Source organism: Haliotis cracherodii, unplaced genomic scaffold (genome assembly GCF_022045235.1).
Source record: "Haliotis cracherodii isolate W230 unplaced genomic scaffold, xgHalCrac1.p SCAF_19, whole genome shotgun sequence".
Taxonomy (NCBI): Eukaryota; Metazoa; Mollusca; class Gastropoda; order Lepetellida; family Haliotidae; genus Haliotis; species Haliotis cracherodii.
In genome coordinates, this window is record NW_027266274.1 from 19,714,166 (window position 1) to 19,727,185 (window position 13,020).

General features: G+C 41.1%; 3 protein-coding genes across 3 annotated transcripts; 2 read left to right on the plus strand and 1 right to left on the minus strand.

Moving 5' to 3' along the window:
* LOC139466640 (myosin, essential light chain, adductor muscle-like) lies at positions 1-1,115 on the minus strand. The gene is made up of 2 exons (XM_071248223.1): positions 1,056-1,115; positions 1-474 (listed from the first exon to the last, which is right to left on the minus strand). The coding sequence occupies exons 1-2, from the start codon at positions 1,113-1,115 to the stop codon at positions 1-3; spliced, it is 534 nt and encodes a 177-aa protein (XP_071104324.1).
* A 1,844-nt stretch (positions 1,116-2,959) lies between these two features.
* Positions 2,960-4,497, plus strand: LOC139466641 (myosin, essential light chain, adductor muscle-like). Its single transcript, XM_071248224.1, has 2 exons — positions 2,960-3,109; positions 4,024-4,497. The coding sequence occupies exons 1-2, from the start codon at positions 2,960-2,962 to the stop codon at positions 4,495-4,497; spliced, it is 624 nt and encodes a 207-aa protein (XP_071104325.1).
* Positions 4,498-7,598: 3,101 nt separating this feature from the next.
* Positions 7,599-9,893, plus strand: LOC139466642 (myosin essential light chain, striated adductor muscle-like). The gene is made up of 3 exons (XM_071248225.1): positions 7,599-7,623; positions 8,545-8,588; positions 9,420-9,893. The coding sequence occupies exons 1-3, from the start codon at positions 7,599-7,601 to the stop codon at positions 9,891-9,893; spliced, it is 543 nt and encodes a 180-aa protein (XP_071104326.1).
* Positions 9,894-13,020: the final 3,127 nt, after the last annotated feature.

Here is a 13,020-nt window from a genome sequence, read left to right on the forward strand (position 1 = left end):
CTATTTGTCTGGGTAGGGTCCGGCCATGACCTTGGAGATGAAGTCCTCGTACTTGACGTTGCCCTCCAGATCCTCTCTCAAGTCGGTGCACTTGATGATGTCGTCCATCTGGGTGTCGGTCAGTCTGTCTCCCAGAGATGTCAGAACGTGCCTCAGCTCAGCAGATGAGATGAAGCCCTGGCCCTCCCTGTCGAATGTCTTGAAAGCCTCCATGAAATCAGCGTAGGTGCCCGTGTCCTTGATCTGCATGACGGTCTGGTAGATGGGCAGGAACTCCTCCAGTTTGTAGTTCTTCTCTCCAAACTTCTCCACACCTCCGTTCTTCATGATGGTGGTCATGGTAGGGTTGAGGCCCAGACAGTACAACATGTCGCCGGTCTTGGCAGCGTCGACGGCGCCATCACGACCATCCCAGAAATCGAAAAGGTCGAACACCTCGGTGACCTCCTCGATTTCATCCTTTGATAGTTGAGGCTGAAACACAAATGACATGTTATCAGAATACAAATATAGGAACAAAGAATTATTATAACCCGTATTCCAGTTCAAACAACGTCATTTTTCTTAAAAAACATTAAAATTTCAATTTCTTAAATATGCTTTCTGAATTCTAGTTTTTCCAATTAGCATAGGAAAGTGAAATCTGATGGTGAATGAGTGAGTCAGTAAGTGAGTGTACGCTTTCATCAACACTATTCCGACAATCTACATCCTCAATAGGTGCCAGGATCAGTGTGTGTGTGTGTGTGTGTGTGTGTACGTGCGTCGAACCTATTATCGGCGTATGACAGCGAATATGATAAATCAGTGAATGAATGAGTGAGTGGCATGTCAAGTATTGTCGGGGATGACCTAGGATTCGAACACACGACCAGAATATCCTGGCAGGATAAGGGACACAACTCTGCATGTAGACCAGAAGTAAAATAAAGGTTGCATCAGTTATTCTTACCATGATGCGACTTGAATAGCTGGACAGACCAAGTGATTCAGCGGATTCAGGGTTGTGAAGTCAGGACGCTGTCCGGTCGTATTTGTACCCCCAGTGACCTCACCGCACCGCGGGGGCACTGACATGATACACGTGGGTAGCTTCCAAGCCACGCCCATTGCATCATGATAAACTATTTTCCCATCTCCCCACAGCTTATGTGTACATTATATCAGATGTCGAGTTAACTTTGACAAACAATTTGTTGAAAAATGTTTACAATTCTTAAAATGCGATGACACATTGATTATGCGATAATTTGTAACGATGCTGTACTGGGGCTTTTCTAGGGCATTTTGCTCGTTTTCTGCCACATGGCGTTGCATATTAATACTTGTAAATAAAAAAGCAGATTAATATTATCCAAAAAAGTACATAATACTGATATCTTCATGATTGAAACTGTCCTCTTTTCAAGTCACAAGACGAAATAGACATGTCACTTGACAATAAATGGCATATGCTAGATTCATTGTGTATTATTTTACTAATCTTCGTCGAAAATCATAATGACAATCCAGAATAAAGTGTTATTATTTCAGTTCGAGCGAAATATATCTTCAGAAATATTACATCATCACTAAATGCATATAATCTTCTCATTTTCCTTACACGACCTTCCCAGGATCCAGGAACTGGGGATAATTATCAAGTATTTAGTCACAACAAATTTATCATTTGTTTGTCGGATGTTTATTGACAGCTACACGAAGATAGATCTTGAATTGTGTACATTATTTTTTAAAATAACAGTGAGATCATCTTGCAGAAGACCGCATCTACAACTACAGCAACTGAAGTTTGTTTGGTTTTGTGATTAATCATAATAAAAGCGTCCAAACATTTCCATAATCTTCAGGAATATTTAATCTTAAGGCGTCCATAGTGCGTTCCGACTATATGATGAACATGTGTTTATGAATAATTAACTTTCTGATGATACTTGATACTGGCGAAAAAGTGGGCGTATCCTGCCCCATAGGTGACATCCGTCACAAACACGTGCAAAGGCAAGTCAATTGTTCACATGAAAAATACATCACACGGGAACATATGGTTCAAGTCAAAATAACGAATTGCATCGGACATCATTTTTGTCACTGATGCATCAAATTTGGAATTGTCCTCATCATCTCAACCATAATACTTTTTGAAAGCTTTACTGAGGCCTTGAATGTTGTAACCTTGATCAAACAACTTCTGAGCAAAATTAGTATGACGCTCTTTGAAACCTTCGTAGTAAAAACATGCTCGATTGTCCCTCAAAAGTTGTGAAATTTAGTTTTGAAATCAAAGGATGGTGCTGCAGGAATATTGCTCGACATAAGAGAAATTGAATATTAAGTTGAAGTCATCCCTCTTTTTATACAGTCTTGTGGAGAGTGTTTTATCTCTCTGAATAAAGCCATCAATGAAACTATTTCACACTCTTATTATTGCTGGTGTTTTGATTTTCAAGTTTATGTTATCAAGTAAGGTAAAACGTAGCGTTTTCTTCCCGTTAATAATTGATATAACCTGTGGATAATTGTGATTCAAGTGATCAATAAATTACAACCCGACACTAACTCTGTTACGACCGGGGTTCTTAAAACACAATTACGTAGTCATTGAATATCATGATATTCATTCAGGAATAAAAATATGCATATGGCTAACAACTTATGGTTTTTAGCATGTCGTATTATCAAACAGTTAAAAATGCATTGTGAGGCTTCGATGTTCTTGTTAGTTTTTTTTATCAACATATAAAGATGTGTATGAATTTACACATTTAGAAAATTCCCGAGAACTGTAAACTGGTAAATAGTTATAGGCTATTACAAACTAATACTACATATGTTTGTGAACAACGATTACATAACTAACATCATCCTTTTCTCATCAGCAAATCGTAAGGGCATCTAGTGTACATCGTCCATCCATTAGAACCTCCACTGCTCTCAGTTCTTATGTAATCTAATCGTAATGAGCCTCCGACACCAGCACGTGCCTCTATACGCCTGCTGGGTCACCCCAGGGGTGCAGGGGGGTGAACGGGGGTCGGGACCACGCGCCGGACATATGGCTCGTCAGCGGGGGGATAGGGGGAGGGACGGTGGGGTGTGTGTCCGCTGGGTATAAGAAGCTCGGACAACGGTCAACAGTCATCACTCAACAGGCACCTGCCCTCAGTTGTTCGGTTGTCAGACTCAAGCAGATCCTGCTAGAAACATGGTGAGTTTACAATAGATCCAGGCTGGATCAGAGTCTGTAGAGTGTTGTTTCTATAGACGTTTACAATCAGTACACACCATCAGTATCAGACTGTTTGTTTAATGCCACACTCAGCAATATTCCAGCTCTAAGACGGCGGTCTGTAAATAAGCTGCCTGGACAGACAATCCAGTGATTGACATCAAGAGCATCTATCTGCGCAGTTGGGATACGATGACATGCATCAACCAAGTCAGCGAGACTGATCACCCGATCCTGTTAATCGCCTCTAACAAGCATGGGTATCTGAAGACCAATTCTCTGCCGGACCTTCACGGGTCTCTCTACTTCTGTTAAAATTACCTAATCATCTTCATATACTGAACGTTGCTGAATGTTATCATGGCTTATATTGTTGATTAATTACTGCTATAAATATTTTTGAAAAATACTGCAGCCGAAGTTAGTGATCTTAAATCACAAACTGCAGACTTGAGTCAAAAGGTGGCCCAGTCGTCTAAGGCGTTGTAATTCGCTGTGAAGAGTTGCGTCCCTTAGACATTCCAGAAATCTATGATTGTGGGTTTGATTCCCGTTTCGCTCCGATTACGTTTCAAGGTTTGTCAGCACCATACCCGTGCTCGTGGTTTCACCAAAGTGACAAACGTCTGAGACCTGCATCACTTCGGGCTTTTCTCCGTCATTAGGCTGACACACCGTGATATAACTGGAATATAACTCACTCACTCACTCACTCACTTGAACTTCATAAACGGGACATGTTCTTCAGTGGATGTCCAATGCTTTGTTGCTTATGTCTGTGTTCTGTGTTTCAGCCTCAACTATCAAAGGATGAAATTGAGGAGGTGACCGAGGTGTTCGACCTTTTCGATTTCTGGGATGGTCGTGATGGTGCCGTCGACGCTGCCAAGACCGGCGACATGTTGTACTGTCTGGGCCTCAACCCTACCATGACCACCATCATGAAGAACGGAGGTGTGGAGAAGTTTGGAGAGAAGAACTACAAACTGGAGGAGTTCCTGCCCATCTACCAGACCGTCATGCAGATCAAGGACACGGGCACCTACGCTGATTTCATGGAGGCTTTCAAGACATTCGACAGGGAGGGCCAGGGCTTCATCTCATCTGCTGAGCTGAGGCACGTTCTGACATCTCTGGGAGACAGACTGACCGACACCCAGATGGACGACATCATCAAGTGCACCGACTTGAGAGAGGATCTGGAGGGCAACGTCAAGTACGAGGACTTCATCTCCAAGGTCATGGCCGGACCCTACCCAGACAAATAGACAGTCTGTCCTCTAGATATTAATGAACACGCAATGACGTGCAAAGAAGGAGACATTTGTGTAACTGTTACAAAAGCATTGACATATTTAGCACTGATCTACAATGTCATGGTCGACAGCTGGACAAACAAACAGACTCTTGACCACTTCCACTGTAGATGCACGTGTTTTCTGTTGTACATAGAAGATGCCTGCATTGGGCAGATAGTTTCCTATCAATGTAAATATATACCACTGTAGTATTTAGCTGTAGTATGTAGTATGTAGTATGTAGTATGTAGTCGTAGAACCAGTGTAGAATAAAGACGATTAGCATTAAAACATTTGCTATCTGTTTATACCACAGCATGAATTGAATATTGTCAGTTGTGCTGAGTGAGTGAGTGAGTGAGTGAGTGAGTGAACACAGGTAACCAAGTCCTATTGTACCCATCGAGGTCAAACTTTGTCTTACAGCTCGCAATGGAGATCTTCAAGCTATGATGCGCTTTGGTCTACGAATATTACTTGCTGATGTGACGTTAAGCAATAATCACTCACTCAAAACGTATATAAATAGTTTCCTGTTCGAGGTCTGTGTCAGGGCTCGGGCTCATCAGGTGCTCTCTTCGTGTGTACTTACATCATTCCTACCTCCCGCCCACGCCCGATGTGGCACGGTGTCTGCTTCTTGGGCTAATCTCAGCTTCTCGTGTTAATCACTCTACTAGATGCACAAACATTTGCTGGAGTGGTTTCTCCTAGCATAAATAGAAGTGATCATTTTATTTTTGTACTTGTATTTCGCGAATGTTGGCGGGCACCATAGTGCTTATTCCTAATACGGGATATCCGCCATCCAAACAAACACGAATGATTACCTACATTTTATGTCATTCTTACATTCATCGAAAAGGATTTCTCACAAACGGTACATGAACATTGCATGTTTCCTGGAATGTGCGCGTTAATATATGACGTCATAAGCTCGTCACAAGCTACACTTATCAGAGGGGTACACAATGTACGTGATCTAGACTACCAGTTGTCGGAATTTCATTTTTTTGGAAACGTCGGTGGCTGAGTGGGTTGGATCGTTGACTTAGTTGCTGGCAATTAGGTGCCTCACTCTGGCAGTGTGGGTTCGAATCCATGATAGGACTCAACCAAAAAAGTACTAGAATCTGTACTTTACTCTGGATGTCCTACCCCAAATACACAAGTTATTGCATTGCGGTCAGCATTGTGCCTCTGCCACGGGCCGGCGACATGTGACGGTCCGTAATTCAATATATTGCCTGTGTTTTTCATTTGTTTCATGGCGAGCCTACACGTTTAGATAAAAAATATATCAAGAAATGTTTAATTTTCATTGTGAAAATATCCTAAAACGTAAAATAAAACTATATTAGTTTGCGTATTTATCCTGTGTGTACGTTGTTTGTACGGCTCCACGTGCTGTCATCGAAGCCTAACGGAGAGCTAGAGATACGGTCACCTTGAAGTTTAAAGGGATATTGTCAGGCACCTCGCTGTCGCAGTTGTAGTAGCATATCTATATAATTATGCAGAGGAATATGTGAAGAGCACCGAAAGGCCAGTTCTGCTCCGATTTCAAATACGCGTGTATGTTTACAAACAAAAGAAACATCCGGTCACGTGATGTTCAAATTTGCGCGTGGCAGTGGTGTATTTCTCAGTCAACATTACACCGGAGCGTGCCGACAGACAAGGGCGACGCCATGTTTGCAAACATCGAAAGTATTACCTACCTGAACTTTTTATGGTGCATATTTATCTGTAAATGACCCCAAAGGTATACCATTTGTTTTATCCGTTGGATTCATCTACTCGAGAAACCTACCGATTATATGGTAAGTGTATATTCTCGTCTATAACAGACATATAAAACATACACAAAACAAAACATAGCACACACTATATTATAAGTCTGTCATACAGACCCTGAAACAAATGTATCCGATACAGTCCAATTTTTCCGAGGCAAGCGTGTCCACTAGCCCATATCAAAGCCTAGTTTGTGGAATCAAGACTTTGATAAAAAGGCTCGTGGACGCTCTTGCCTCGGGAAGATGCCGAGAGTAAACCTAACCGTTTTGCTGATCTGTCTGTCGAAGGACATGGCGTTATATTCGACAATATGGATGCGAAAAATACCAAACGATCTACTTCGAAAGCGGTGAAGGTATATATCGGGAGTATTAACCCCAGAAAGGAAACACGGTTGTTTTTGTATTTTTTCAATCGAAGAATTGGACAGAACGCTAGCGAAATTCTATCTTGAAGACAGACGGTGAAGGCGACCATTACAAGAAAGTATGGTCTATCAGCATAGTATCAAATGACACCTTGAACATTCCACCCCTTTCTTCTGTCGATAAAATCTATACAGCAATCAACAAACATAAGAAACACCTCATAACAAACGGATAACAAACATTAACACATATCACAAACACTATGTTACAAATGTTACATAACAAACACTTTTATACCGAACGCAGAGATAACCGATACGGAAAAAATACTTTGGATTAACGCCGCTGTGATGAGTACACGTATTCCAGTTATATCACGGCGTGTCAGCTTGATGTATGTAGAAAACATGAAGTGATGCAAGTCTTTGACATTTACGCTTTGGTGAAACCTACGAACACGGGTATGGTGCTGACAAACCCAGAAACATAATCGAGGCGAATCTAGGATTCGAACTCATGATCATACGATTCCAGAACGCCTAAAGGACGCAACTCTGCGTAGATGACCCCACACACTCTGATTAACGAACGGTTATAACAAACTGTGATATAACAAAATCGGAAATTAAGCTTTTACTGTTTCAACTGACGCACACCCGTGAGATAATCGAGTCTGTACCAGACAATCCACTGATTGACACCATGGGCATCGATCCACTCAATTGGGATACGATAACATGCATCAACCAAGTCAGAGAGCCTGACCACCCGATCCCTTTAGTCGCCTCTCACGACAAGCTTAGTCGCCATTTACGGCAAGCATGGGTTGCTGAAGACCAAGTTTACTCTACCCTGGATCTTCACGGGTCTGGAAATTTTACGAAATGATCACAGAATATCATTATGAAACCAGGTGTTCGTGAACAGGGTAAGCACGTCCTGTCCTACCGGTAGCACCAGCGACTCGCGGGATGTGCATTAAAAAGTATGTCTTTGCTGCCTCACGCCGCACAGCAGCAGTCCTGGCCTACGGGGGCGGCCGCTTAATAAATGAGGCTTGTCCAGACAGTAAAGTGATGTGAACAGATTCTATATATTGTAAAATGTTCAGTATTAAACTTAACACAACTCGTACACTACATTACAGTGAGGTCAGATGTAGTCTGGGCACATGACCTCTTACGTTGAGAAAGGATTCAGAACACTATTGATCAGCTGTATACATATATATTATAGCTGAATGTTTTCAACATTAACATCCCATGTATTTATATATTCAGGCAATTAAAGTCGTAGGATTTCATCTCAAACAATCTCCCCGGGGGTCGGGATGATGCAATGGTCGGTGGGTGGTTGCACGAGGTTAGAGATGCGAGGGAGTAATAAGGCACTTAGAAACAGTAGGGTCTACCTCTGCTGTCAGCATCCCCCGGGTGTGGGTTGGGGTGGGGTGGGGTGGTGTTTGCAGCGTGATGCAAGGGGGTGGTGGTGGTTGCTGCGTTGATGCATTTTTGAGATATACGAGGGTAATAAGACACTTAAAAACGGTAGGATCTACTTCTGCTGTTAGGGGGTGCGGGTTTAGGTGGGTTGGGGGTGGGGGTGGGGGTGGGGGTGTTGGTGGGGGATAGCGAGTGTTGCAGTGTGATGCAAGGGATCGGGGATAACGGCCACATGGCCTCGCAAAAGTGGTTGGAGGGTGGGGGGCCGCCCTTGTGATGGGGATGGGGCACGGTGGGGGTCGGGCACGGTGGGGGTGGGGCACGGCGGGGGTGGCCTCTGGTGGTTACCTGTGGGTATAAGTAGTCCCAGCAAACACTCATTTCACAACACTCATCTTTTCTTTAAGGATTCGACAATAGTCAGACCTGCACAGATCCAGCAATCAGCATGGTAAGTTTACTGGCGAGTCTGTCATTGTGATGAAACGTTATCTTCATTGATATGTTAACCTTCATTCGAAATGCATGATGATTCCTTTTCTATATGTAAATAATACAGAATAATATCTGTGATGGCCTTGCCACATATAACAACAATTAATGGAGAGTGAGTGAGTGTTGTTGTACGCCGCTTTTAGCAATATTCCAGCAATATCACGGAGGGGACACCAGAAATAGTTTTCTCACATTGTACCCATGTCTGGAATCGAACCCGGGTCATCGGCATGACGAGCGAACGCTTGACAATTGTAAAGGCATGAATACACAATACCATGTAGAATGTGGTCATATATAACAATTACAATCTGGATAACTATTTAGTAAAGTACACATTTTGGTACTTTTTTGGGTTGTGTTCCATTCGGAATTCGTACTCACGCACTCAGAGTGAGACATCTTAACCTCGTCTCTCTTCCTGAACTGTACATGACGTGAGTGTAATGTTTCTTAAAGAGGAAAGTTAACTATGGGCTTCTGTGTGACGTTACAGCTGACGCTTTAATGGCATCTTTCATTACATCATTATTTGATCCTATAATTAACAGGTGCGGTCGGGTAGCCTAGTGGTTAAAGCGTTCGCTTGTCACGACGAAGACCCGGGTTCCATTCCAGACATGGGCACAATGTGTGAATCCCATTTCTGGTGTCCCCCGCCGTGATATTGCTGGAATATTCCTAAAGCGGCGTAAAACCATACTCACTCACTCACTTACTATAATTAACAAGACATGAGGGTTTAAAACTTCGCTGCTTATAACACTTCATGTCATTTGTGTTTCAGCCTCAACTATCAAAAGATGAAATCGAGGAGGTCACCGAGGTGTTCGACCTTTTCGATTTCTGGGATGGTCGTGATGGCGCCGTCGACGCTGCCAAGACCGGCGACATGTTGTACTGTCTGGGCCTCAACCCTACCATGACCACCATCATGAAGAACGGAGGTGTGGAGAAGTTTGGAGAGAAGAACTACAAACTGGAGGAGTTCCTGCCCATCTACCAGACCGTCATGCAGATCAAGGACACAGGCACCTACGCCGACTTCATGGAGGCTTTCAAGACATTCGACAGGGAGGGCCAGGGCTTCATCTCATCTGCTGAGCTGAGGCACGTTCTGACATCTCTGGGAGACAGACTGACCGACACCCAGATGGACGACATCATCAAGTGCACCGACTTGAGAGAGGATCTGGAGGGCAACGTCAAGTACGAGGACTTCATCTCCAAGGTCATGGCCGGACCCTACCCAGACAAATAGACACTCTGTCCTCTAGATATTAATGACCACGCAATGTTACAAAAGCTTTGGCATATTTAGCACTGATCTACAATGACATGGTCGACAGCTGGACAAACAAATAGACTCTTGTTCACTTCCACTGTAGATTCACAGGTTTTCTGTTGTACATAGAAGATGCCTGCAATGGGCAGATAGTTGCCCTTGTACATAGTAACCACTGTAGTATTTAACTGAAGTATAGTGAGTATTACTTAGAAAAAGTGTAGTAAGTACTATTTAGAAGTACTGCAGTATGTAGTATTTAGAAGAAGTGTAGTAAGTAGTATGTAGTAGTAGTGTAGTATGTAGTATGTAGCAGTAGTGTAGTATGTAGTATTTATCAGTAGTGTAGTATGTAGTATTTATCAGTAGTATAGTATGTAGTATTTAGCAGTAGTATAGTATGTAGTATTTAGCAGTAGTGTAGTATGTAGTATTTATCAGTAGTATAGTATGTAGTATTTATCAGTAGTATAGTATGTAGTATTTATCAGTAGTGTAGTATGTAGTATTTATCAGTAGTGTAGTATGTAGTATTTATCAGTAGTGTAGTATGTAGTATTTATCAGTAGTGTAGTATGTAGTATCTATCAGTAGTGTAGTACGTAGTATTTAGCAGTAGTGTAGTATGTAGTATTTATCAGAAGTATAGTATGTAGTATTTAGCAGTAGTGTAGTATGTAGTATTTATCAGTAGTGTAGTATGTAGTATTTATCAGTAGTGTAGTATGTAGTATTTATCAGTAGTGTAGTATGTAGTATTTATCAGTAGTGTAGTACGTAGTATTTAGCAGTAGTGTAGTATGTAGTATTTATCAGTAGTATAGTATGTAGTATTTAGCAGTAGTGTAGTATGTAGTATTTATCAGTAGTGGAGTATGTAGTATTTAGCAGTAGTATAGTATGTAGTATTTAGCAGTAGTGTAGTATGTAGTATTTATCAGTAGTGTAGTATGTAGTATTTAGCAGAAATGTAGTATGTAGTATTTATCAGTAGTGTAGTATGTAGTATTTATCAGTAGTGTAGTATGTAGTATTTAGCAGTAGTGTAGTATGTAGTATGTAGCAGTAGTGTAGTATGTAGTATTTAGCAGTAGTGTAGTATGTAGTATGTAGCAGTAGTGTAGTATTTAGAAGTAGTGTAGTATGTTGTATTTAGCAGTAGTGTAGTATGTAGTATTTAGCAGAAGTGTAGTATGTAGTATTTAGCAGTAGTGTAGTATCTAGTAGTAGTGTAGTATATAGTATTTAGCAGTAGTGTAGTATGTAGTATTTAAGCAGTAGTGTAGTATGTAGCAGTAGTGTAGTATGTAGCAGTAGTATAGTATGTAGTATTAAGCTATAGTGTAGTATGTAGCATTATTATTTAGCTGTAGTGATGTATGTAGTGTCTATTTTTTAGCTGTAGTGTAGTATGTAGATTATTATTTAGCTGTAGTGCTGTATGTAGCATTATTATATTGGTGTAGTGTTGTATGTAGTATCTACTATTTAGGTGTAGTGTAGTATGTAGTATCTACTATTTAGCTGTAGTGTAGTATGTAGTATCTATTATTTAGCTTTAGTGTAGTATGTAGTATCTATTATTTAGCTGTAGTGTAGTATGTAGTATCTATTATTTAACTGTAGTGCCGTATGTAGTATCTATCATTTAGCTGTAGTGTAGTATGTAGTATCTATTATTTAGCTGCTGTGCAACATGTAGTATCAATTATATTGGTGTAGTGTAGTGTTTAGTATCTACTATTTACCTGTAGTGTAGTATGTAGCATTATTATTTAGCTGTAGTGTAGTATGTAGCATTATTATTTAGCTGTAGTGTAGTATGTAGTATCTATTATTTAGCTGTAGTGTAGTATGTAGCATTATTATTTAGCTGTAGTGCTGTATGTAGCATTATTATATTGGTGTAGTGTAGTTTGTAGTATCTATTATTTAGTTGTAGTGTAGTATGTAGTATCTACTATTTAGCTGTAGTTTAGTATGTAGTATCTACTATTTAGCGGTAGTGTAGTATGTAGTATCTATTATTTAGCTTTAGTGTAGTATGTAGTATCTATTATTTACCTGTAGTGTAGTATGTAGTATCTATTATTTAGCTGTAGTTTAGTATGTAGTATCTATTATTAAGCAGTAGTGCTGAATGTGATGCTGTGTAGGTAATTGAGTTGAGAAGCTGTAGGCCACGAGTAGAATAAAGACTATGAACATTACATCTACAATCTGTCCTCAAATATTACCATGTACGCAACGGCGAGGGAAGAACACTACATTTGTATTACTGCTACAAAAAGGCCGGACATATTTTGAACTCATATGATAACAAATACCTCGGAAACTAAGCAAACAGACTCTTGTCCTCGTCTACTGCAGCTGCACGGGTCTTCTCAAATGGCGTACCTACGGCTTGAGTTTGGTGGAGAGTACTTTTTACTGTGTAAAACATAATCCTGTGAAGTATGTATGTACTTCCCCAAGAGAGAAGAACGAGTGTCCAAGAGAAGAAATCTATCACTATATGTTGAAATCAATATCACATTTTGCTTGTTTGTGAGGCGTATACAGATCTGTGTCAAATGCTATATACACCCCAGTTTACAGAAATATAGTATTCTATTGTCTGTTGATAACACTGAAATTGTTAGACATTCGTTTGTATTTCATGGAATGCAATAAACAAACAATAGTGTTCATGTGTAATTCAAAGACTGCTGGTTGCTGCAGTGTAAGGTGTATGGGCCGATGGCCGACATCCACGTTGCTGCAGTGTAAGGTGTATGGGCCGATGGCCGACATCCACGTTGCTGCTGTAATGTGGTGTACTCGTACCGGGTCACTCGGTGTGTGGAAATATAACATACATATATAAGCATCCAGATGATGTCTGTCTTCTTGTACAGAACCGTTGACAGAATGTGACCGACCTTTCAACCCGACGTGCTTGTACACTTCATGAGAATTATTGACGACAAAATGGGAGAAGCGTTTGTGACCTGGACAAAGTAGTGAATTGCGCTGGCAATGTGTTGTAGTACATGATGCCGCTACTAGTACATTATTCCAAGGGCATTGTGTAGCCGCGGGGTGAAGGCGTTGACTTGTCACT

Excerpts from the sequence above, each read along its gene's own strand:
- LOC139466642 (XM_071248225.1), top strand. The coding sequence starts at position 7,599 with ATGAAACCAGGTGTTCGTGAACAGG. Across the intron at positions 7,624-8,544 it reads ACCAGGTGTTCGTGAACAGG|GATTCGACAATAGTCAGACC; the intron begins GTAAGCACGTCC and ends CTTTTCTTTAAG. Across the intron at positions 8,589-9,419 it reads CAGATCCAGCAATCAGCATG|CCTCAACTATCAAAAGATGA; the intron begins GTAAGTTTACTG and ends TTTGTGTTTCAG.
- LOC139466640 (XM_071248223.1), bottom strand. The coding sequence starts at position 1,115 with ATGCAATGGGCGTGGCTTGGAAGCTACCCACGTGTATCATGTCAGTGC. Across the intron at positions 475-1,055 it reads GTCAGTGCCCCCGCGGTGCG|CCTCAACTATCAAAGGATGA; the intron begins GTGAGGTCACTG and ends TTTGTGTTTCAG.
- LOC139466641 (XM_071248224.1), top strand. The coding sequence starts at position 2,960 with ATGAGCCTCCGACACCAGCACGTGCCTCTATACGCCTGCTGGGTCACC. Across the intron at positions 3,110-4,023 it reads GTGGGGTGTGTGTCCGCTGG|CCTCAACTATCAAAGGATGA; the intron begins GTATAAGAAGCT and ends TCTGTGTTTCAG.